Source organism: Thamnophis elegans, chromosome 14, assembly GCF_009769535.1.
Source record: "Thamnophis elegans isolate rThaEle1 chromosome 14, rThaEle1.pri, whole genome shotgun sequence".
Taxonomy (NCBI): domain Eukaryota; kingdom Metazoa; phylum Chordata; class Lepidosauria; order Squamata; family Colubridae; genus Thamnophis; species Thamnophis elegans.
The window spans coordinates 48,051,748-48,076,432 of NC_045554.1; the positions used below are offsets into that span (position 1 = coordinate 48,051,748).

At 47.7% G+C, this 24,685-nt stretch overlaps 1 protein-coding gene across 3 annotated transcripts in view; it reads left to right on the top strand.

The window, feature by feature from the left end:
* BANP (BTG3 associated nuclear protein) overlaps positions 1–24,685 on the top strand; it is a 105,918-nt gene that overhangs the window by 39,087 nt on the left and 42,146 nt on the right. For 2 of the 3 annotated variants that reach the window (XM_032230793.1, XM_032230795.1), the window contains 4 exons: positions 797–1,036; positions 8,666–8,833; positions 17,284–17,414; positions 22,968–23,039. In XM_032230793.1, coding sequence (XP_032086684.1) covers positions 797–1,036; positions 8,666–8,833; positions 17,284–17,414; positions 22,968–23,039 — 611 coding nt within the window. The remainder of the gene's footprint in view (positions 1–796; positions 1,037–8,665; positions 8,834–17,283; positions 17,415–22,967; positions 23,040–24,685) is intronic. The other variant, XM_032230794.1, reaches the window with a different exon arrangement.

Below are 24,685 nucleotides of genomic sequence, written 5' to 3' on the forward strand. Positions count from 1 at the left end.
AAATAAATGGCCATTCTTCTGTACTCACAAGTGCTGCACCTTCCCAGTTGTTCCTAGCGAATGCTGAGTCCAGCTTCTTCCCACAACTGTTGGGGTTCAGTGCTCTGCGTTTGATGCCTGGCATGATACCCCTTCCTTTTTGAGCAGTTTTGAGCAAGCAGCAAATTTGGCTTGTTGTAATTGTGGCTTCAGCGTCCTTTAGGAAGGCCCCCTGAGTAGCCACCAAGTCTACAAGGCTCTTGAGGACCACAAAGACAATTGTGAGTTTCCTTCAAAGGGCTCCTGAGGGTTTGGAGAACGGAATAGCAGGAACTGTAGGGAGGATGTTGGTCTCTCAAAGGATATCTCCTCCTTGTTTTTGTAGGCTGGTAACCATTTATACGGGTAGTCCCCCACTTACGACCACAGCTGAGGCCAAATGCGAGACATTTGTTAAGTGGGGTTTCCCCTGTTTTACGACCTTTCTTGCCACAGTCGTTAAGTGAATCTGGCTTCCCCACTGACTTCGCTTGTCAGAAGGTCGCAAAAAGGGATCATGTGACACCCCCACACACCCCCGGGGACTCTGTAACCATTATAATTATGAGCCAGTTGCCGAGCATCTGAATTTGGATCGCGGAAACGCTGGAAAGGTCGTATCTGTGAAAAACGGTCATAAGTCGCTTTTTTTAGTGCTGTGGTTGGCTTTTTGTTATTCCCCCTGCTTAAAATAAGCACACTCTAGATTGGGGCTCAGGGCAACGTTATGACCTCAGTGGGAAGTAAAGCGCACTCTTCACCTGTGTTTTCTTTCTAGAGGATTATCCTAGCGGGACGTGGCTAGGGGACGAGAACAACCCCGAGATGCGTGTGCGCTCCCCTATCACCCCGGCAGACATGCTCCACATCAGCACCAATTGCCGGACGGCCGAGAAGATGGCGCTGACCTTGCTCGACTACCTTTTCCACCGAGAAATCCAGGCGATCTCTAACCTTTCCGGCCAAGGGAAACACGGCAAGAAGCAGCTCGATCCTCTCATGATTTACGGCATCCGTTGTGAGTACCAGGCCTCCTTGGGCCTCGAGACTTCTCCCCACAAGCACCTCTTTCAAACTGGCACAGCAGAGGGGGGCAAACCTGGGCTTTGTAAGGATTTGGGAGATGGTTGGCCAAGTGGTGGTGGTGGTGGTGGGCGGCGATAAGTCTTGTTTTGGTGGGGAGGGGCAGCTACTGTCCTTTGGATCTGCCCCGACAGGCTGCAGGCTGCATCCATCCCACAGAAATCAGCTGGAAAGACCTACTTGGCTTGACTGGGTGAGTGGGTGGGTGGGAGAGATTCAACCTTCGCATTTACACAGCTGCGTCCTAACACAAAAGTTTTGTCAGTCTAGGAAAATTACCCAACAGTTTTCCCTTCGCTGTAACGGAAGGCGTCTGAAATTGGCTGGTTTCTGGGGTTTTTTTTTTGTTCCTCTGGAGATAAATACATAGGGGATGCCTAACTTTTTCCGACAAGTGAGAAAGTCAGTCTGGTTTCAGGAGACATGGATTTATAGGGGTGGCTGAACTGTTCCAGCGGACCAAGGAAATGCAAGAATCTGCGTTGGGGGGAAAAAAGGTCCTTTCTCGAGGAAGCCACTCAGCAGTTATTGAGTTAAGTTATCAAAAGCTGAACAGTCCCCCAGTGCTATTCGTCTTTCAGATGAGCTGATCCAGTTTCCTCATTCCGTGCTGTTGCATGTTGAAAAAAAATATAAGTAAATTCGGGCATAGCCCTCCATTCTCCAGTGGCGATAAGGCAGCTGGCCCCGACGGTCAACAGTTGGGATGGGAATCTATTGATCTTAAGAGCAGCTTGAGAGGAAAGTTGGTTTCGAAAGGAAATGTTGAAGCTGTGGCAGAGACTCTCCTTGTGCGTGTTGGTTTTGTGGGCCTACTTAAATGTGGCCCAGAAGTGATGTGTTCTAGGAGAAAGGAACGGCAAAGATTCCGAATAACTGCCGCTCCAAAATATTGTTCCCAAAGTTTTGTCTATTCCATTGTGATGCTTGGAATGGGGAACCACATTTCGCGATCAGAGATAAAGGGCTCAGAATGGTGTTCTTTCCAGAGGTTATGAATTTATGAAGATTGATGTAGTTAAGATTGAAGTTTTTGGGGTAGAAAACCAAGTCAGACGGTTGATCTAAACCATACATCTCGGTCTGGAAGCTCAAGTTATGGTTTGGATTAGAAGTCATGTTTTCGGGAAGCCACAGCTTGCGCTGATGTCTGAACTGAAGCACTGATCAATCCACCCACTGAATACTGTATTTTTCGGACTATAAGACACACCGGAGTATAAGGTGCACTATGATTTTGAAGAGGTAAATTAAAAAAAAAGGTTTTTGCACTCTGCAGGCCTCCCAAACCAGGGGTGAAATCCAGCAGATTCTGACAGGTTCTGGAGAACCGGTAGCGGAAATTTTGGGTAGTTCAGAGAACAGGCAAATGCCACCTCTGGCTGGCCCCAGAGTGGGGAGGGCAGGGGGATTTTGCAGTATCCTTCCCCTGTCACGCCCACCAAGCCACGCCCACAGAACCAGTAGTAAAAAAACATTGAATTTCACCACTGTCCCAAACCCTCTGCATGCCTCATATTTTGCAAAAAAAAGGGGGGGCATGCTTTGGGAGGCTTGTAGAGTGCTCCTGGGGGGTGGGTGGGGGGAAACAAGCAAAAACAGCCCGTTGTTTGGTAATTTTTGCCCTCCCCAGCCCCCCGGAGCACTTTGCAAGCCTCCCAAACCCTCTGCACATCCATTTTTGCAAAGAGGGTGGGATTTCAGTAGGCCAAAAATGCTGTATTCAGTGTATAAGACGCACCCAGATTTTCACCCTCTTTTTTTTGGGAAAAAGGTGCATTTTATGCTCTGAAAAATACAGTAATACGTCACCCACTTTTCTCCCAACAACCTGTGGATGAGCATTATTTTCACCCTGGATGCCGGCACAACCTCCCCGCAACCCCCCCCCCCCCCCGCAAGGCTGCCAAGTTGCGTTTCAGTTAAGTCTCGTCTTTCAACCCGTCAGTGGAAAGATCCTTGTTGATCCTTTCCTCTTTCTGGGAAAAAAGCCCCAACCCCAGTCTGTATTTAATAGAAAATATTTTGAAAAGTATATAATATTCTGCAGCCGCACTTTCCAAAATGAGGGGAAATATGCTTATTAGGAATTCTTGATATTGTGCATAAGCTTCCCCACAAGCCATTAATCTTCCGAGGTGTATATTTTCATTCGGTCGCTCCCCATAATGGCAGCGGATGGTGGTTGATCAGCAAAGGGTGGATTCAGGCAAAGGAGCCGGTTAAGGGCTCATTCCATCAAGGTTACCCAAGAAAGATTCCCCAGCGTAGCGAAATCCAATAGGCAGCGGTTAGCAGGGGGACGGGGGGGGGGGGGTTGTCCCTGAAAAGATAGTTTTACTCTCTCATAAGTATAAATAGGTTTTTCAGCCATTTCTGACTAATCTTTTTTAATATGATTTGAAGCTAAGAGTCAGGTAGTCCTCGGATGATGATAACAAGGAAGCCCCAAATTTCTGTCCTTAAGTGAAACATTTCTTAAGTGAGTTTGCTCCATTTCACAGCTTCCCTTGCCACAGTGGTTAAGCGAATCGTTGCATTTGTTAAGTTAGTAACATGGTCGTTAAAGTGAATCTGGCTTCCCTGTGGACGTGGCTTGCCGGAAGGTCACAAAAGCGGATCGCGTGACTCCAGGACTCCGTCGTAAATATGAATCGGTTGCCAAGCGTCCGAATTTTGATCACGTGGAGTCCTGGGGATGCTGCAGTGGCCTGGACAAAACAAAATAAATTATCAATCACTGTTAATTTTAATTCGATTTTTTTTTTAAATGTCATTTTTAATTGAGTTTGGGATATTCTATTTAATTTTTTCTTTTTTAACTTTTGTATTATGTGTTTCTTTTAATGTTGTACGCCGCCCTGAGTCCTTGGGGGAAGAGCGACATATAAATCTAATAAACCTAAACCTAAGTATGAAAAAACAGACCTAAGTCCCCCTTTTGAGTGCCGTCGTAACTTTGAACAGTCACTAAATGAATCGTTGTAAGTCGAGGACTCCCTGTGTCACAAGACAGACTTTGTCAGTGTAGGCGGAGATGTATCCAAAGCCCAGCTGAAAGGCCAAGGGATGTTTTTGCGCGAATTCCGATTTCTTGATATTGCTGGGAAATGCATATATTCCTTGCGCTGATTTATTTTTATTCAAGGAAGATGCCGGGAAGGGGTTGACTCCAGGACCAACAGTTCCTCCGTCCGCCAAGTTCTGTGAATAATGTAACACACACACCCCCCGGACCGAAAAATTCCCAACGGCTTTTGAGCAAGGGTACCGCTTCTTATCTGGAGAAAGTGGGACCAGGTCCAGCCTTCGCTTAGGGCGCCAGAGAAAAATACAGCCAAGGAGGGAGGATAGGAGCTTTCCCGCTGGGCTGCCAGAGGATATAGGACAGTGTTTCTCAAACCTTGGCAACTTGAAGATGTCCGGACTTCCAACTCCCAGAATTCCCCAGCCAGACAAGCTTTTTCCACCTCCCTGAAGGCAACAATTCCAAAAATGCCAGCCCCCAAAATACCCCTAGAACCAATTCCATAAATTGCCAGAATCTCGTCATGTCTTCAGCCCCATTCTAGAAGATGGCCTTGGTAGATACCACACTCAACGTTCTTTCAGTTACCGCCAGTCAACCGAAAGGAACATTCCGCATTTCGTGAATGTCTTAGTCAAGAGAAGGAAATGTGCGCTCAACTTCATGTGCCTGTAGGAACATTTAAGTGATTGGAACATTGTTATCATCATGGCTCCCCTGGTCCTTCTCTTCCCTAGACTAGCCGTGCCAGGTACTTACAACCGTTCTTCACATGTTTTAGCCTCCAGTCCAGTAATGCTCTTCTTGAACAACTTAAATCAGTGTTTCTCAACCTTGGCAACTTGAAGATGTCCGGACTTCAACTCCCAGAATTCCCCAGCCAGCATTCGCATTCGCTGGCTGGGGAATTCTGGGAGTTGAAGTCCGGACATCTTCAAGTTGCCAAGGTTGAGAAACACTGATATCGGATTTCAGCACATCTTTCCCCTGGGACTTCACGGGGATTTTATCCTTGGGCACCTTACCCAAGCGCCTCTCGGTGGCAGAGAACTGGCGCCTGGTGATGGTGAAATGCAGGTGGGCTGGGATGCCGGTCATTCACCTATCCTTGGGCTGACACACCGTAGGGTGGATGAGAAGCTCCCTCTCTCAAGCATGTTCAGAAACAGAGACCCAGTCCTGTCCCCCCGTCCGTCCGTCCCCCAAATCAGCCCTTGGGCCAAAGAAATAATGGAAAAGCAATAGAGTAGAACAAATAATGGTGAACCTTTTCGGCAGCGAGTGGCCCAACCAGAACATACATGCATCTCCGCACTCCACAGCATGTACGCAGCAGTCAGCTGATCTTTGGCCAGCTAGTCTTTGTGCGCCGAAGGACTGGAAACCCGAAAACCAGCTGGCTGGCGCACGCATGCCTATTTTTTTGGCCGTTTTCAGGCCATTTTCCAGGCTGTTCTTGGCCTGAACACGGCCTGAAAATGACCCGAAAATCAGCCCAGAAAACGGCCTGGTTTTTGGCTGATTTTTGGGCCGTTTTCTGGCGCTCCAGCACCCATGAAGACCAGCTGTGCATGTGCTTTCCGGAAGCCAGAAGAGCAGCTGGCAAGGGCGCATGTGCCCACAGAGAGGGCTCCCCATGCCACCTTTGGCATGCTTGCCATGAGTTCGCCATCACGGGAGTAGAGCTTGCTTTTTCCTCCCAAATGGACGGTTGTAGAAACGGAAGGGCTGCGGGAGGGGCAATGGGAGCGCCAGCAGATTTAGGGCGGGATTGTTTGGGGGCCAAAATTGGGCAGAAATTCAGAGGGACCTTTCTCAGGAGGGGGCCCAGAGGCAGCCGTTCTCATTCAAACCCACTTTTCACGCGATGCCGAATCCCTACCAGGATAGAAAGTGTGGTAGCCTGGCCGTGTCCTCTGTGAACCTGCTATCAGTTTAATTCATCAGCGAGAGGGTCTGCCTCATCTGGAACCCATCAGGGTTTAAAATAGCCCAGACAGAGGCTTGCAACCTAAAACAGATTATGCAAACCTATCAAAACAGAACAAGGAAAAAAGAAGCAGGTTTCTGTTTCTGGTTAGCGCAAGACGAACTTCATCCGAAAGCTCGCGATTTGCACATGTTGGGAAACCGTCTCTTCTCCGGAGAGCAAAACGGAACAGCGGACGCTTGGTGGACCGAAGAGCAAAGGGCAAAATAAAATAAAATAAAATAAAACCTGGTTTTCTTGGCCATGCAATTCTCCCAGAAATAACACACACCTACCCTGTAAGGTAGCACTGGTGGGATTGGCCACCCCCTTGCTGGCTTTAGGATGGGGACACAGACCTGGGGACTTCAACTCCCAGAATTCCTGAGCCAGCACGGCTGAAGAATTCTGCGAGTTGAAGTCCTTAGGTTGTAAAGGGCCCACAGTTGCCCACCTCCCACCTCGATGGGCTTAATGGGGAACATCTTGGAATTGGGTTGGGCGGAAAGAAGCCTCTTTCCCTTCATCTGCTCGCTTTCTGCTTTCCCCCTCCTTACAGGTAGTCCTCGACTTACAACGTTCATTTAGTGACCGTTCAAAGGGACAACAGCACCGGGGAAAAAAAGTGATCGAAATTCACACTTACGACCGTTGCTGTGCCCCAAGGTTGCGACCTTCTGATGAAGCCAGATTCACTTAACACCCGAGTTACTAACACGGTTTATCAGCTGCAGTGATTCACTTAACCAATGTGGCAAGAAAGGTCCTAAAAATGGGGCAAAACTCACTTAGCGGCATAAATTTTGGGCTTGATTGCGGTCGTGAACCGAGGGCTGCCTGTGTTAATTTTCGCCTTGTGGGAACTCCAGCTGCGGAAGCTGAGGGGTGAGTTGCAACTGCAGGATTCATCCAGTTGAGTTAGTCGATCAAAGGAACGTCCCCTCCCGCCTCGAAGAGAGGGACGCTTGACTTCTCCGGCTCTGAATATGTGACTACGGCATTTATTTTTCTGATAACTGACATTGTGTCACCCGCAAAGCCAGAACCCTTCCAAAGAATTGTCGTAATCCGGCCTCTTAGTTTTTATCGTTTTCTTGGCTCGCCTATTGCGGGGGTCCTGCTGCTTGGAATACCTCGGTGCGTTTCTCATATTGAACGCTAAAATTTGCGGTCGTATTTTCTGGGTCTTCTGCCTTGTGTTTTATTTTTGTATCGGCTCCAAAATATTTATTCCCCTCCGGCAGAGAAATTAACTAATAAAAGCTATCGATGCAGGGGCTGAACATTGCCAAGCTCGTATTGCTAATATTGAGCCTGAGTGTTAAATCTGGAAACTGTTATGAGCTTTTTCATAACGGCCTCTGCTGATGAGCTCTAATGAGAAATCTTAAGCTAAGCTAACGAAGCTGCCGGCTGGCCATTTCGAAGCCATAACACTCACAGAGCATGAAACACTTGGGTTTTATCCCTGCTCCAAAACCAAAGCGTTCCTCGCATTAATCAGCTCTCTCCTTTTAATGAAAATGCCTTTTCAGCATCCTTTCCCAACCTCCAGCCAATCGCCAACTTGCTCCCATAAATCAGCGATTCGGGTTACATTAAATGAGAACAAGAACATTGTCAATTAAGCCTGGATACTCCCGCTTGCAAATGTCGAAATCCCCTCCTTTAATACATGCAAAATAACCGTTTTGTGTCCCGGCGTTTCAAGGCTGCTTGGTATCCTGGGGAACCATCCCTTTCTAACATTGGAGGTTGAATTCTTCTAGTGGTTTCTCTCCAATTTTCTGGGCATATTTTCAAAGGCCCCCAATTTTATTCCCTGTAGAGTAGTGAACAGTTCCGTCATCATTTTAAGACTCGGAATTAGAGAGGGAATAATGATTTTTTCCCCAGTTATTGAATTGTACAGCGGAGACACCAAGCACAATTGTGGGGAAGAGCCGAGGTGGCACAGTGGTTAAATGCAGCACTGCAGGCTACTTCAGCTGACTGCAGTTCTTCAGTTCGGCTGTTCAAATCTCACCGGCTCAAAGGTTGACTCAGCCTTCCATCCTTCCGAGGTGGGTAAAATGAGGACCCGGATTGTTGTTGGGGGCGATATGCCGACTCTGTAAACCGCTTAGAGAGGGCTGGAAGCCCTATGCAGCGGTATATAAGTCTAACTGCTATTGCTAGATAGATAGAAATAGGTAGGTAGGTAGGTAGGTAGGTAGGTAGGTAGATAGATAGATAGATAGATAGATAGATAGATAGATAGATGATAGATAGATAGATAGATAGATAGATAGATAGATAGATAGATAGAGCCGAGGTGGCGCAGTGGTTAAATGCAGCACTGCAGGCCACTTCAGCTGACTGCAGTTCTGCAGTTCGGCTGTTCAAATCTCACCGGCTCAGGGTTGACTCAGCCTTCCATCCTTCCGAGGTGGGTAAAATGAGGACCCGGATTGTTGTTGGGGGCGATATGCTGACTCTGTAAACCGCTTAGAGAGGGCTGAAAGCCCTATGAAGCGGTATATAAGTCGAACTGCTATTGCTATCAGTCTATTTTCTTTGCCTTCCAGGTCACCTTTTCTATAAATTCGGCATCACAGAGTCTGACTGGTACCGGATTAAGCAGAGTATAGACTCGAAATGCCGGACGGCCTGGCGGCGGAAACAACGAGGCCAAAGCCTGGCCGTAAAAAGCTTTTCGCGACGGACACCCTCTTCTTCCTCGTACAGCGGCTCAGGTAATATTCCCCCACCTCCACCCCTCTTTTCCCATCCAAAGGCTTACTGGCCTTCTTGTTTTGGGGCATATTTCTAAATAATCATTCCTCCCCCCTCGCCCTCCCATGTATTGGAGGCAAGGAAAGAGCCAAATAGCTTCCACTGGAAACTGTTGTAACCTGATAGTCGCCATTTACGCGCTCTACATGGGGCTACCCTTGAAAAGTGTTCGGAGACTGCAATTAGAATGCAGCCGCGCGGGGGTTATTGGGTGTACCTAGGTACACCCATGTTACACCTATCCTCCGCGAGCTGCACTGGCTCCCTATTGGTCTCCGGACGCAATTCAAGGTGTTGGTTATTACCTTTAAAGCCTTACATGGCTTAGGGCCAGCATACCTGCGAGACCGCCTACTGCCACATTCCTCCCAACGGCCAGTAAGATCCCACAGATTGGGCCTCCTTCAGATGCCGTCAGCCAGACAATGTCGGCTGGCGGCTCCCCAGAGGAGAGCCTTCTCTGTGGCTGCCCCGATCCTTTGGAACGAACTACCCCCAGAAATCCGGACCTCACCCACTCTCACGGCCTTCAGAAAAGCTGTCAAGACCTGGCTATTCCGGCAGGCCTGGGCTGTTGACCTCATTGTTGAGGTCCAGCCCCGATCATAACGAATGTATGCGTGTTGATTTTAACTTGTTTTTACTTTCATTTTTTTATTACCTTTTTCTTCTTCGTTGTAAGCCGCTCGGAGTCCTCCGGGATTGGGCAGCCTATAAATCGTATAAATAAATAAATAAATAAATAAATAAATAAATAAATAAATAAATAAATAAATAAATAAATAAATAAATCAGTCAGTCAGTCAGTCAGTCAGTCAGTCAGTCAGTCAGTCAGTCAGTAAGTAAGTAAGTAAGTAAGTAAATAAATAAATAAATAAATAAATAAATAAATAATTTACCCAAGCAGCAATAATTCACACGGCTCTTAAAGCAGCCGTCTACGTGCTTAGGAGTTTCCTTCTCAAACCTCTTTGGTATCATTCTCTCTGAATCAATTTAAACAATAGATCAGTTGTACTGATCGATACCTGCGATCTTCACTTTTGAAACAGCAGTGGAATCAATCCCCCCCCCCCCCCCGCTTGCCCTTCTTCCCTTCCTAATTTGGTTTCTCAGCGAAAGGTGTGGTGTGCAATTTTAAAGACATCCTGAAGCTGGAGAATCTCATATTTCTCCGTACCTGGAACCAGGGTAGAGTTCAAAAGCGCTACAAGTTTATTTCCGGCTACTTACAAGAATCTGAACTACTAACAGTCAAGGCAAATTGGCTCCAAATAAGAGCCAATGGACTTCAAGGGGGGGGGGGGGAGAGGTGGTGAAGGAGGACTTCAGACTCTTACAGCGTGTAGAGATTCCAAACTGATAACACATTTGACTCCACTCAGCCTGGTCATCCCCTACAGCAGTGGTCTCCAACCTTGGCAACTTTAAGACTTGTGGACTTCAACTCCCAGAGTTCCTCAGCCAGCTGGCTGAGGAACTCTGGGAGTTGAGGTCCACAGGTCTTAAAGTTGCCAAGATTGGATGATAGCATAGTGTAGGGGATCTGGGACCCCATCAGGGCAGGTCTGTGGGTCGGAGGTCTTGTCCTCTGATTTAGTCCACCCCACATCCCAATTTGCCTGCCCTCAGTGAGCCGGTGAGGTTACCCTTGTTCCTTCTCTCCCTTCGTTTTATCATCTTCCAGCATTGATCTCCCAGCCAGTTAGACTGAACTTGTTGTGACCAGTTTGGACAGGGAGGCAGAACGGTTTAATCAGAAATATTTTGGAAATCTCACTCAGCCTTGGAAATGAGCTTTGCAAGAGAACAAAAGAACTGGTTGAGCTCCAGTCCGCACAGCAAATAAAAATGCATGCATATGAGCAATAAATGAAAAATACTTATCCCGGCCCACGTCTTTGATGTGGACTGGGGCTCAGCCAAACGGCTCCCTTGCCAGGGGACTCGGGATCTTTCGTCCGCCTGTCGTGTAAAGGGAACTTCCCTTGTTTCCTAGAAGGACGCCACGGTCGGAGCCGCCTGACCCTGTGGTGCGGCTGCAGGGAAACGCGAGAGAAATGCTTGTGCTGACATCGGAACCTCAGTCGGGTTCCCTCCTCTCCCAAAAGGATCCATGTCCCAAATTGCTTTTAACGGGTCGAATGCAGGTGGTGCATTTCAAGAGTTCTTTCTCAGGAGCCTGGAAGCAGCCGTGGTCTTTTGCCCCTTGAGATGGGCGGCAGCACCGCTGAAGGGAGGTGACGGCAAACCTTTTCGGCACCGAGTGCAGTAAAGGGAGCCGTGCGCAGCCGAGGTGGTTAAATGCAGCACTGCAGGCTACTTCAGCTGACTGCAGTTCTGTAGTTCGGCTGTTCAAATCTCAGCGGCTCAGGGTTGACTCAGCCTTCCGTCCTTCCGAGGTGGGTGAAATGAGGACCCGGATTGTTGTTGGGGGCGATATGCTGACTCTGTAAACCGCTTAGAGAGGGCTGAAAGCCCTATGAAGCGGTATATAAGTCTAACTGCTATTGCTATCTGAGCCACAGCCAGGAAGAGGAGCCGCCCAGGGGCCATGCGTGCGCTGGAAAATGAACTCCTGGCCAGCAAGTCTTCCGGTTACTGCTGCGCATGGGCACGCACCAAATCAGCTGGCCAGCGTGCATGCTCACACCGGAAAATGGAAGCCCAGCTCTTCCGGTTTCTGACCCTGCGGGATGCGCAAAGGCCAGCTGATCGTGACACGCGCAAGCACGCCAGGAACCCGGAAGAGGAAGAGGCGGGGCCACGCGTGCCAGGCAACATGGTTCCGTGTGCCACTTTGGGCACGCGTGCCATAGGCTCGCCATCACGGGTTGAGGGAAAGGGCGCCTGGCATAACTCAGAAGCTCCTGCGTTTCTATCCCAGCCTCCCTCGAGAGCCGATCTAGCTCAGAGGAGGCCTGGAAGGGACCAGGGGGACGGAGCATCCGCAGGGAGGGCTCAAAGCTCAAGACGGCAATGCACAGAAAAGCAGGCCAAGCTTTGATTCAACGGTTACAGCCGCTCCCCCTGGCCCTTTCGGCCTCATCCTGTGGACATCCCAGGGCAAAAGAGACCATGCAGGTAGCCCTCGACTTACGACCTTGAGCCCAAAATTCATGTCGCTAAGCGAGACACTTGTTAAGGTTGAGTGTGGCCCCGTTTAATGCCCTTACCTGCCAAAGTTGTTCAAGTGAATCCCTGCAGTTGTTAAGTTAGTCCCGCGGTTGTTACGTGAATCAGAAGGTTGCAAAAGGGGATCACAGGACCCCAGGGGATGATGCAACCATCATAAGTACGAGTCAGCTGCCCAGAGTCTGAATTTTGATCACGGGACCATGGAGACGCTGCAACAGTCTGAAATTGTGTGAAAATGGTCATAAGCCACTTTTCCGTTGTGCCGCTGTGACTTCAAACAGTCACTAAACGAATTGTAAAAACCTCCACGCTCCGGGCAGGAAGCAGAGATTGAAGAGCACCATTTATTTTTTATTTTTTGCCTGCTTTACAACTTTCAAGCCTCCCGTCTTCCTCCCACAAGCCCAGGACACTAATTAAGGGCCGCTCTGTGCTTAATTGGCTGAGCAGCTTTGCAACCGTCACACAATGTACTAGTTTCTTGCGGTAACTAATGAAAGTTCCCCCACATTTCTTTTGGCTCCCTTGCCAGTTCTAAAAAAAAAAATAGGCTCCACTCTGTGCTTGGAGGAGTCGATTCAGCCTGCCGCAGCTTCAGCCTCCTCCTGCGTTTTGTTTTTCATGGTTTTCCAGAGGAGGCTGGCAAGGAGCTGGCACCGGGGCTGGCTGGCACTGGTTCCCCAGATGCCCTTTCGAGGCAGGGAGCTGGCACCGGGGCTGGCTGGCACTGGTTCCCCAGATGCCCTTTCGAGGCAGGGAGCTGGCACCGGGGCTGGCTGGCACTGGTTCCCCAGATGCCCTTTCGAGGCAGGGAGCTGGCACCGGGGCTGGCTGGCACTGGTTCCCCAGATGCCCTTTCCAGGAGTCAGAAACAGATCTCAGACGGCTGACTCTGCTCTCCTTTCTATCTCCTTTCCTGTCTTATTTTAAACATTCCAACATTCTCCCAAAGCCCCACCCCACCCCTTGGCCTTGGCCTCTTCCCCTCCCTCTTTCTATTCTACCAGCTGAAGTTCAGTTCTTCGGCCTGGCCTGCCAACCCCGCTGTCTCCAATAAAAATTGAAGCCATGGAGAGGAGGAGATAATGCCTTAAGGCTGGCCGCACGTTTGCCTTGAGATTCTGTTGGAGGCCTGATGTTGGGCCTCTAGAAAGAGGGCCGAGAAGATCCACAGAGATGACCAGGAGACGAAACCATCTGGCGAAAGGTTGAGGAACCTCAGGATGTGTAGTCCAGGGATGGCGAACCTTTTCGGCACCAAGTGCCCAAACCGGAATGCACATTTCACTGATGTGAATGTGCATTCCGCTGAGCACATTTCGCTGATGCAGAGAAGAAGGGGTCAGCCTAATATCAAAAGCCCCAGAGGGAAGGACAAGAAGTAATGGATGGAAACTTGTCAGAGGGAGATCCAACCTAGAATTTAGGACAGTGTTTCTCAACCTTGGCAACTTGAAGATGTCCAGACTTCAACTCCCAGAATTCGCTGGCTGGGGAATTCTGGGAGTTGAAGTCCAAACATCTTTAAGTTGCTAAGGTTGAGAAACACTGATTTAGGAGAAATTTATCCTCTCATTTTGGAATCAAAGAGTTCACTGAGCAATTGTTTGATTATTCTGAGTATCCAGCACTTACCCAGAAGGAATGACGCTACAGATTATTAAAAAAATTATTAAATGCACCACCATTAGGGCACAAGGCTGAGTTTTTTGGGACATTGGCTTGATTCATGGTATTGGATCTGGGTACTTGAGAGACCGCCTACTGCCAATTACCTCCACTAGGCCAATAAGATCCCATAGATTAGGCCTCCTCCGAATTCCATCAGTCGGCCAATGTCGGCTGGCAACTACCCGGAGGAGAGCCTTCTCGGTGGCTGCTCCGACCCTTTGGAACGAACTCCCCGTGGAGATTCGTACCCTCACCACCCTCCAGGCCTTCCGCGTAGCCCTTAAAACCTGGCTGTCCCGACAGGCCTGGGGCTAAAGACTTCAACCCCACTCGAATAGTATGACTGTTGTGCTTTTTTTTTAACGATGTATTGTCTTCATGTTTGTAACTTGTTTGTCCTTCCCTCCCCCTGAATTGTGAGCCCCCCTGAGTCCCCTCAGGGAAAAGGGCGGCATACAAATAAAGTAAAATCAAAATCAAATCAAATCAAATTAAACGGAGGATTCCTGCAGAATAACTCTTTCAACCCATGCTCAACCCATGGCCTTCGTACGAGTCACGAATTCTCTAACACCTCAACATTTATTTTTATTTTTAAAAAAAGGAAGGTTAGATAGTTTTCATTCTACATCTCTGGGCGTATCCTTCTCTCGCGCGGTTATCTTCTGTTTATACTAAAATAATGCACGAACAGCTCTTTTTTATTTTCAAAGGTGCTGTTGCATCTGGCAGTTATCTCTGAATGATGGATGATGATTTTGGGGGTTTAGATCCTACTAAAGCCTTTCCTTCCCCTTCCTATCTTGAGGTCGCGACTCCCCAGCCAGATGCCGAAAATTTTCTGTTTATGAGCAGACTTGCTTCTCTGGAGAGGCCGTTGTTGGCCGCGTGACATTAGTGTGAGTGTTATGCCTGTGGTATTCAGCAGTCCCTCGGTTCACTTGGCAGATGTAAAAATAGCCTTTTAACATCTGTAAAGGAAGCAGCTGGCCAGGGACAAACAGGAGCCTGTGTTGTTCCATTGCAAACAAATGCGCAGGGTTGCTCCAATGTCGTTACTGAAAAGCATCCATCCATCCATCCGTCGGTCCCTGGGACGGTTTTTGGCCAGTAGGCACTCGGGGGACCATGTTTCTAATTGAAGTTGGATCGGGATGCTTCCTAGGCTTGTGAGCTCAAGTAGCATGGAAGCAGGAAGGGGAGATTTGTTGGATATTGAAAGCAATTCCTTTTGTATTGTTTATTTATTTATTTATTTATTTTATTTATTTGTCTTGTATGCCGCCCACTCCCGGAGGACTCCGGGCGGCACACAAAAGACAAGGGAAAGGGGGAAAACGAGACAAAGACAACATATTAAAAACAAAACCAACATTCACAATTTCCGTGGAGGTAGATGCTTCTCAGCTCCCCCCAGCCTGCTGGAACAGCCAGGACTTGGTGGCTTTGCAGAAGGCCGGGAGGGTAGTAAGGGTCCGGATCTCAACAGGGAGCTCGTTCCAGAGGGCCGGAGCTGCAACAGAGAAGGCTCTCCCCCGGGGAGTCACCAGCCGACATTGGCTGGCAGATGGAATCCGGAGGAGACCTAACCTGTGCGATCTAATTGGTCTGAGAGAGGTAATCGGCAGGAGGCGGTCTCTCAGGTACCCAGGTCCGATGCCATGTAGGGCTTTATAGGTAGCGACCAGCACCTTGAAGCGGATTCGGAGACTAATAGGTAGCCAGTGCAGCTCACGGAGGACAGGTGTAACGTGGGTGTACCTTGGTGCACCCACAATCGCTCGTGCGGCTGCATTCTGGACTAATTGGAGTCTAATTGCTTTGATTCCTAGCCATCCTCGGTTGGGGTCGTCCTGCCCACCTCTTCTCCACAGGCTCCAAAATAAGAAGGCATCAGCAAACTGAAAATTGGCAATGTTGACACAAAGCATTTTAAAACTATGTGACAGAAATATAATCAAGGAAAGGTCTGCATTGCTGGCGCTTTGCATTCCTTTCCTGGTGTGTGTTCAGTCCCAAAATACCATACGCACCATTCCCGCTCATTCATATACAGGTTTCGGCAACATGACACGCAACGTTGGACTGGGTCTGCGGCATCCATCACTCTAAGGCCCTGTCCTTCCCTGGCATATTTGAACAGAAGTGCACGACACACCACTATAGCAATAGCAATAGCAGTTCGACTTATATACCGCTTCATAGGGCTTTCAGCCCTCTCTAAGCGGTTTACAGAGTCAGCATATTGCCCCCAACAACAATCCGGGTCCTCATTCTACCCACCTCGGAAGGATGGAAGGCTGAGTCAACCCTGAGCCGGTGAGATTTGAACCGCCGAACTGCAGAACTGCAGTCAGCTGAAGTAGCCTGCAGTGCTGCATTTAACCACTGCGCCACCTCGGCTCTATGCAGGCAAAGTTTTTTTAATAGTAAGAATCAGGCATGGAGATTTGTGGATGAAGCTTGTTCCTATATGGAACATCAAAGCTTTTGAAAATCTAGGAGGGCCAGAGACATATTGGGAATAAAATGAGAGAATTATATGTTACAATGGACCACTTTAGGTAGCTCATTCCTTGCAAATGGGGTCTTATTAAGCCTCACCTTCTTTTTCCCCTTCATCTTATCCAGCTGTTCAAATAAATGGACTCTTTAAAAATGATCGTTCTTTGAAGAAATAGGCACTTTCTTGATGCCCTTAATTCAGTTCTGTTTGTTTGGTCCTCGGTTGCAGAGTGAGGGGAGAGAAATAATATTCAGAACTACAGATTTGGACCTCCAGATTAACTGTTAATTCCTGGAAAACATTTGAACAGCCCGTTGGAAAAATGAAGTCACAATTGGATGGATTCAAGGCAATCAGTGAGCTGAAAAGGAAGGTTAGGGCCGAGGGGAAAAGTCCCGCTTTCCCAGTTGGAAACTTTGCTAATTAACCTGGAACCATTTCTAGGTTAATAAAACAAAGTTGGGGCGGGGGGAAAATTCAGCTCCTGCCATGGAGTTATAAGATATTTGTGTATCTCTCTCTCACATGCAGATACAAAACACACCTTGCCTTCTAAAAGATGTTGCCGATGTTATCACTGGATTTCAGTAACACCGCAGATTATCATTTATTTATTTATTTGACTTATATACCGCTTCATAGGGCTTTCAGCCCTCTCTAAGCGGTTTACAGATTTTTAGCAAATTGAGTCAGCAAATTGCCCCCACAGTCTGGGTCCTCATTTCACCCACCTCGGAAGGATGGAAGGCTGAGTCGACTTTGAGCCAGTGAGATTTGAACCGCTGAACTGCAGATAACAGTCAGCTGAAGTGGCCTGCAGTACTGCACTCTAACTACTGCGCCACCTCGGCTCCTCAGTAACATATGGAAAGGTTCACACTTTGGTCTTTTTAATAATAAGCAATGGATCACTTCTGTTTCGCCGCAGCACGTATGATATGACTTTCTATGCCTCTCCAGCCTCATCTTCCCCAGACCTGGGGACGCTTCTCCTCTCAGAATGCTCCAAGCTGCAGAAATCTACTCTGGATGTTGGGTCTGATGAGAGATGGGGAGCGTTGTGATAAACCCCGGGAATTTTGCTTTGTTTTGCAGAAAGTGCGCAGAGCACCGTGTCGGCCCCGAATGAAATCCAGGCCAGCCAACCCCAGGCGCTTCATTATGCTTTGGCCAACGCCCAGCAAGTCCAGATTCACCAGATAGGAGAGGACGGCCAAGTGCAAGTAGTAAGTATTCATTCTTGACTGGCCCTTTGGTGCTCTACAACTGCTTTCCCCGCGCGCAGTTCAGGCTCGGTTTTTCCTCTGCTCCCAAAATACGATGTAATTTAAGGCATGTCCGTATGTGTTTGGGGGGGGGGGGAAATCAGCTTTCTGGTGTGGTCCTTGATGTTGTGTGTGGTGTATGTGTGTAAAAATACACCATTGAAGCTAGGCTCTGCACGCACGGGTTTGCATGCCGACTGTTGCTTCCCATTGTCCCATTCCGTGCAGGATGCAGTCGTGATGGATTATACCTAATCCTCTCCCTAGCGAGACTAGCAAACCGTTTGCCCTCATTTTTTTTCCAAAGTGCTTTCCGAAGAATTTTTTTGGGACATCTGTTAGCTGAATTTCTTCCATGTGTATATGGTTAAATTTGTGTACATAAGCCCGGTTTATAAACATTGGCATCAAATTCTCTTCTTTTAAAAAGTTTAAGCAAAGTTAACACTTTGACCCCAAAAGATGCAGAAGGCAGGAAGTTTAAACACTCGGAGTGTGGCACTTCTGCTGTTACTCAGACTTTCCTTGAAGGATTTCCCTGGGAGGGCATGGAGAACCTGGAACTGGGTTCCGTGAGCCAAAGGCTCTGGAACGATGGCATCTGAGCTTCCATGTTTGTTCTGGAAAGGCAAACGAGGTTAGCTTGTCTTGAAATTGAAGCCAGTATCATTCCCCCCAATCTCCACTTGTTGCATACAAAGGATTCTTTTTGAAATTTACTTGATTTAGACCGTATTTATTTATTTATTAATAAAATTTATAGGCCGCTCAATCCCAAAGGACTCCGGGCGGCTTACAAAGCAAAAGAAGAAAAAAAAAAGAAATAAAAAAGTAAAGGAAAGACAAATTTAAAAACATCACACATGGCACTCGATCTGATCGAGGCTGGAACCTCAACCGTGAGGTCAACAGCCCCCAGGCCTGTCGGAACAGCCAGGTTTTAACAGCTTTTCTGAAGGCCATGAGAGTGGGAATGGTCCGGATCTCGGGGGGTATCTCATTCCAAGACAACTCAAGACAACTACCCCAAACTCCAGCTAGGCTTTTTGTCACAGCACAGGTACCTATTTTCAATCCATTCCCCTTCGAAGTCTGGGCCAGACGCCTTCCTGGTTGCTTCTGTCTTGCTTCCGCTCCATATCTAAAGGAAGCACCATGAATGGTCTAAGAACATTAATGGTATATCAGAGGGAACCAAAGGAAAAGGCCCTACCTATTTTGTGTTCTGTGGCCCATGGAGATGCAGCAGCGGGCAAGGCAACCAGTAACCAACGAAACACATCTGGCAAGTCCAGCACGTAAAGAGACAGTGATGACGCTTTTATTCATTCACTTATTTATGAAATTTATTCGCTTCTCGCATCCCACAATCTGGCCACGCTCTTTTCCACTGCGGTTCCACGGCAATTCCTATTTAGCACCAATTTTTTTTGAGTGTTATGTTTTCTCATTTCATGCTTCATCTTTTAAATTCCAGGTAGTTCGTGGAACTTGTTATCTGTTTATGGGATGGAAAGGGGACACAGAGGTAGAAGAACTTGCCTTTTCTGGCTGCACTGGAAGCATTCCCTTAGTTTGCAAACAGCGTACCCCCTCCCTTTTTTTTTTTTTAACCAAAGCTGGCCAGCTGTTCCCTAAAAGCTGATGAGGATTTGGTGTTTGGAAGGGAATGCCACTCGTTTATAATTTCAGCCAGGATTGGCTCCGTGGCCTTATTTTATATACGGCTCCTATTGTCATTTGGATATTCGGCCCTGCTGCTTCCCCGCTATAAATAGGCAGTTTCCTTCCAAAGGAAATGAAACTATTTAAAATAGGAGGATCAGTATTTCTTTGAAATTCATGTGAAGTTTTGAGCGCTTTATAAGAAAAAAGGAAGTCTTTGACAGATCTTCCTGGTGGATGCATTTAATTTTGGGCTCTTACCCAACAGCACAAAAATGTGCCCCAAAGTATTTGAAGAAGTCAAATTGCAGCTTGTGAGCAGCAGGTAAATCTCCATCAGAGCCTGGGTGCAATTCCCCTCTCCCCACCCACCCACTTCCCTTGATCATTTCCCCTCCTTTTTCAACCAGGCAGCCATTGTAACAGGAAGTGGTCTTTTTGGTATTGGACCTGGGTACTTGAGAGACCGCCTGCTGCCAATCACCTCCACTAGACCGATTAGATCCCACAGATTAGGCCTCCTCCGAATTCCATCTGCCGGCCAGTGCCGACTGGGAACTACCCGGAGGAGGGCCTTCTCTGTGGCTGCTCCGACCCTCTGGAACGAACTCCCCGTGGAGATTCGAACCCTCACCACCCTCCAGGCCTTCCGCAAAGCCCTTAAAACCTGGCTGTTCCGACAGGCCTGGGGCTAAAGAGCTGTTGCCCCTGTCTCGAATGGTATGACTGTTGGGTGTTTTAAATTATGTACTGTTTTGTGTCATTTTAATTTTTTGTTTGTATCCCCCTTCCCTGGTTTGAGTTGTGAGCCGCCCTGAGTCCCCTTCGGGGGAAAAGGGCAACATATAAATAAAATAAACATTCAAACATTTATTAAACCCTCCAGCTGCAATTCTCTGCTTTCATCCGTTGGCATAACTTCCCTCGGGAGCAGCTGCAAACCAAGGGCGATTCCCTGGCAGAGAAAAGCTTATCTTTTCTGGCGGGTATTGCTTCCTCCACCCAAGTGGAAGGGTTTGTTTATTTTACAAAAGTCTCTACCGCCCTCTCCGGAATGGCTTGGCGCACCTTTCAAAAATACAGCCTAGGCCCCTCCACCGTACATGCCCAGCGGAGGAAAAGGCCTGGCACCATAGCAGAATCCCAGGATTTGAAGGGCTGCCACAAGGAAGAGAGGGGTGAGCTTATTCTCCGAAGCACCAGAAGGCAGGGCAAGAAGCAACGGATGGAAATTAAGTTTAATAAGTTTAAGTTTTAATAAACTTATAAGAGCTGAGGTGGCGCAGTGGTTAAATGCAGCACTGCAGGCTACTTCAGCTGACTGCAGTTCTGCAGTTCGGCTGTTCAAATCTCACCGGCTCAGGGTTGACTCAGCCTTCCATCCTTCCGAGGTGGGTAAAATGAGGACCCGGATTGTTGTTGGGGGCGATATGCTGACTCTGTAAACCGCTTAGAGAGGGCCGAAAGCCCTATGAAGCGGTATAGAAGTCTAACTGCTATTAACTGCTATATGCCGCCCAATCCCGAAGGACTCCGGGCGGCTTACATAAAAGAACAATTTAAAAAGTACTAAAAAGTTTTTAAAAAGTAAAGAAACAAAGCAAGTTAAAAACACAACACACTCAACCGTAGTAGGGCTGGAAAATCTCATTGACCTCATTCAAGAGGTCAACAGTCCCAGGCCTGCTGGAAAAGCCAGGTCTTAATAGACTTTTTGAAGGCCGCGAGAGTGGGGAGGGTCCGGATCTCTGGGGGTAGATCGTTCCATAGGGCCGGGGCAGCTACAGAGAAGGCTCTCCCCCGAGGAGCCGCCAAACGACATTGTCTGGTTGATGGCACCTGGAGAAGGCCCACCCTGTGAGATCTTATTGGTCGCTGGGAGGCATGTGGCAGGAGACGGTCCCGTGGGTATCCAGGCCCTAAGCCATGCAGGGCTTTAAAGGTAATGACCAGCACCTTGAAGCGCATTCGGAGACCGATCGGGAGCCAGTGCAGTTCACAGAGGATAGGTGTAACATGGGTGTATCTAATTAATCAAAGAGAGTAGCAATCTGGAATTAAGGAAAAACCTCCTAACAGTGGGAACAATTAATCAGTGGAACAGAAGTTGCCGGTGCTTCATCACTGGAGGTTTTTAAGAAAAGTCTAAAATGCTACAGGGTGTCCTGCTTGAGCAGGGGGATTGGACTAGAAGACCTCCAAGGTCCCTTCCAGCTCTGTTCTGATGGGTTGAAAGTTCTAAGGAGCCGGGGGTTGTTTTGAGCTCAGACCGAGACTAAATCTGAAAGAAGAAGGCAGCGAGTCCTAACTTGAGGGGAATTTTATTTTTCAAAATAGCCGCGGCCACGAAAAAAAGCAACGTCAACTGTTGAGGTCCTCCATCTGTGGCAGAACTTCCCCACAGTGTCCCATGGGAACCTTGAATGGAGTTGGTGGTTTGCCCCTGAGGGACATAAAACTTTGGATAAGAATAACAGAATAGTAGAAAAATAATAGAAAAGCAGAATAATAATAATAAGAGAATGGATCTTGGAGGTCTTCTAGTCCAACTCCCTGTTCAAGCAGAAGACCCTAGACCATTTCAGACAAATGGTTGTACAAACTCTTCGTGAAAACCTCCAGTGAGCACCCACAACCTCTGGAGGCAACTTCTGTTCCACTGATTAATTGATCTCACTGTCAGGAAATTTCTCCTCAGTTCTAAGTTGCTTCTCTCCTTGATTAGTTTCCACCCATTGCTTCTTAGCCTGCGCTCAGGTGCTTGACTCCCTCTTCTTTGTAGAAGCCCCTGAGGTATTGGGACACTGCTATCATGTCACCCCTGGTCCTTCTTTTCATTTCTTTTTTCTTTTCAGGAGAATAAGGAAGGTTCAAGCAATGTCCAAGTGTGTGTGTGTGTGTGTGTGTGTATGTGTATATATGTGTGTGTGTGTATGTATGTGTGTGTGTGTGTTTATTTGTGCTGATAAATAAATAAAGGGAGACTAGTATAGATCTATTTCAAGCTATTTAGCTCTCATCAGCTAGCCATACCCTTACTGGGATTTGAACCTGGGCTATATTACATACTAGGCAGAAATCTTAGCCATTAGGCCACAGGCTCTTATCCGTTATCAGCGGATGGCTAAGATTTCTGCCTAGTATGTAATATAGCCCAGGTTCGAATCCCAGTAAGGGTATGGCTAGCTGATGAGAGCTAAATAGCTTGAAATAGATCTATACTAGTCTCCCTTTATTTATTTATCAGCACAAATAAAAACAAAAACAAAAACACAAATATAACAAAGGCAACAGTAAAAATATTGGGTTTCTGTCGTGATGGACTCTTGTGATGAGCCGATTGACAGATGATGGAAGCAGTTAGCTTCCTCCCATAATTGGGGCTTACCAGGGGTTGTAAAAATCCCTGGTGTGTGTGTGTGTGTGTGTGTGTGTGTGTGTGTGTGTGTGTGTGTATGTATGTATGTATGTATGTATGTATGTATGTATGTATATATATATTCCAAGCAATATAGCAGGAGGACAACTGTAGCACTCTATAAACATGTTAATTATACTTTTCCCGTTACCTCCAGAGTTAGAAAATCCCCAGATGCGGAGAACAGTCAAAGAAAAAAAATATATAAAAAGTAAACAACCGTAGAAAGTAAGCTGCGCACCTCCCTGAAGTGAGCTTTCCTCCTCTTTTAACAAGAAAAGTTTCCCAGGTGCAGCAAGAAATGCTGACTTATTTGCTCCTGCTTCTCCCACCACTGAGCGATATTGTTTTAAGCTGGCAGCATTCGTAAGGTTTTCACTAATGCTTCTCCTCTTTCTCCTCTCTTTCTTTCTTTCTTTTAAAATTCATGGATCCCACAGGGACATCTCCACATAGCACAGGTGCCACAAGGAGAGCAGGTCCAGATCACGCAAGACAGCGAGGTGAGAGCCTTCACAGCAGACTTACCTGGGAGGATCCAACTTCCAGTCCTTGGTCTTCCATGGAAAAGACGAAAAGCATTAAGTGGAATGTGTAAGGGTGTAAGGAACAGCGGTGCCTTCCTCTTCTCCTCTTGGGCCACATAGGGAGAAGAAGATGTTATGTTGTTGGTTTGAGTGCTGAGCATGGCAATTTGGTTGCAACCAAATTTTTAGGTTTAGGGTTTTTTTAGGTTTCATTTTATTTATATGCTGCCCTATTCCCTGCGGGACTCAGGGCGGCGCACAAACCCAAGGAGGGGGAAAGGGAAACACAAAAACAACAAATACAAGCATTTAAAAACAACCAACAGCCACACAAGTCGAGCGGGGAGGGGAACTCATCAACCCCAGGCCTGCCAACACAGCCAGGTTTTGACGGCTTTTCGGAAGGCCTGGAGAGAGGTGAGGGTCCGAATCCCTGCGGGGAGTTCATTCCAGAGGGCCGGAGCTGCCACAGAGAAGGCCCTCCCCCGGGTAGTAGCCAGATGGCATTGGCTGGTAGACGGAACCCAGAGGAGGCCCATCCTGTGTGATCTAATGGGTCTTTGGGAGGTAATTGGCAGCAGGCGGTCTCTCAAGTACCCAGGTCCAATACCATGAAGGGCTTTATAAGTGACAACTAGCACCTTGAAGCGTATCCGGAGACCAATCGGTAACCAGTGCAGCTCGCGGAGGATATTGCCAGGCTCGGAGCTCAAACCAACAACATAATTACCAACCCAGGCTACCAATATTCAAAAACCGTTCAGAAGAAAATGTACAAATACACCTGCAGTTCCTAGCTGATTTTAAATTGGAGTCGGATGGTGACCGATGTGTCAAAGGCAAATCCACGCTTACCTATTGAGGTGTGCACATTTTATAATGCGTAGCAGGGGCATGCTTTCCTGCTTAAATGTACTATTTCTGCCGAGGTGTTATTACAGGCAGTCCTCAAGATACAACCAGCAGCTTAAAAACTGTATGAAGTTACAACAGGCTCAAAAAAGTTACAACCTGTCCCTTGAAGTTACAACTGCCATGCCACCCTCCACAGTCATGGGGTTGCATTTGGGGGCACTCGGCAATCAGTTCACATTCACAACCTGTTGCAGCATCCCACATTCACACGATCGCATTTCGCGACAGTGTTTGCCCTTTTGCAGCCGAAAACATTGACAGCGACTACCCACTGTGCAGCAGAAAAAAACACAAGAAAAAATGCCCATGGATAAAATGGATTTGCACTTACGTCCATGTGGTTCGTTTAACAACCACTGCAGCCTGATTAAAAACTATGGGGAAATGGTGGTAAAATTGAGTCTGGTCTTGTGGTGTCCCGACTAATGATGGCAAGGACTTACTGCAGGGGTGGGTTCCTATGTGAATCGGTACTGCTTCGCTTCGCATGCGCTTTGCGTTGCTCACGCATGCACAGTTCGCTGTAAATGGTTCTGCTCATGCGTGAAAACCATTAAAAGATAACAAAAAAGATGCCAGCAGTGGCAACGGAGACCGGGGAACTGGTTCGGGGGCATGGCCAGCCTGGGTCGCTGCCGGTTCTACGACCCAGGCAAGATTACCACTACCAAGGAAGGAAGGAGAGAAGGAGAGAAGAAAGGAGGGAA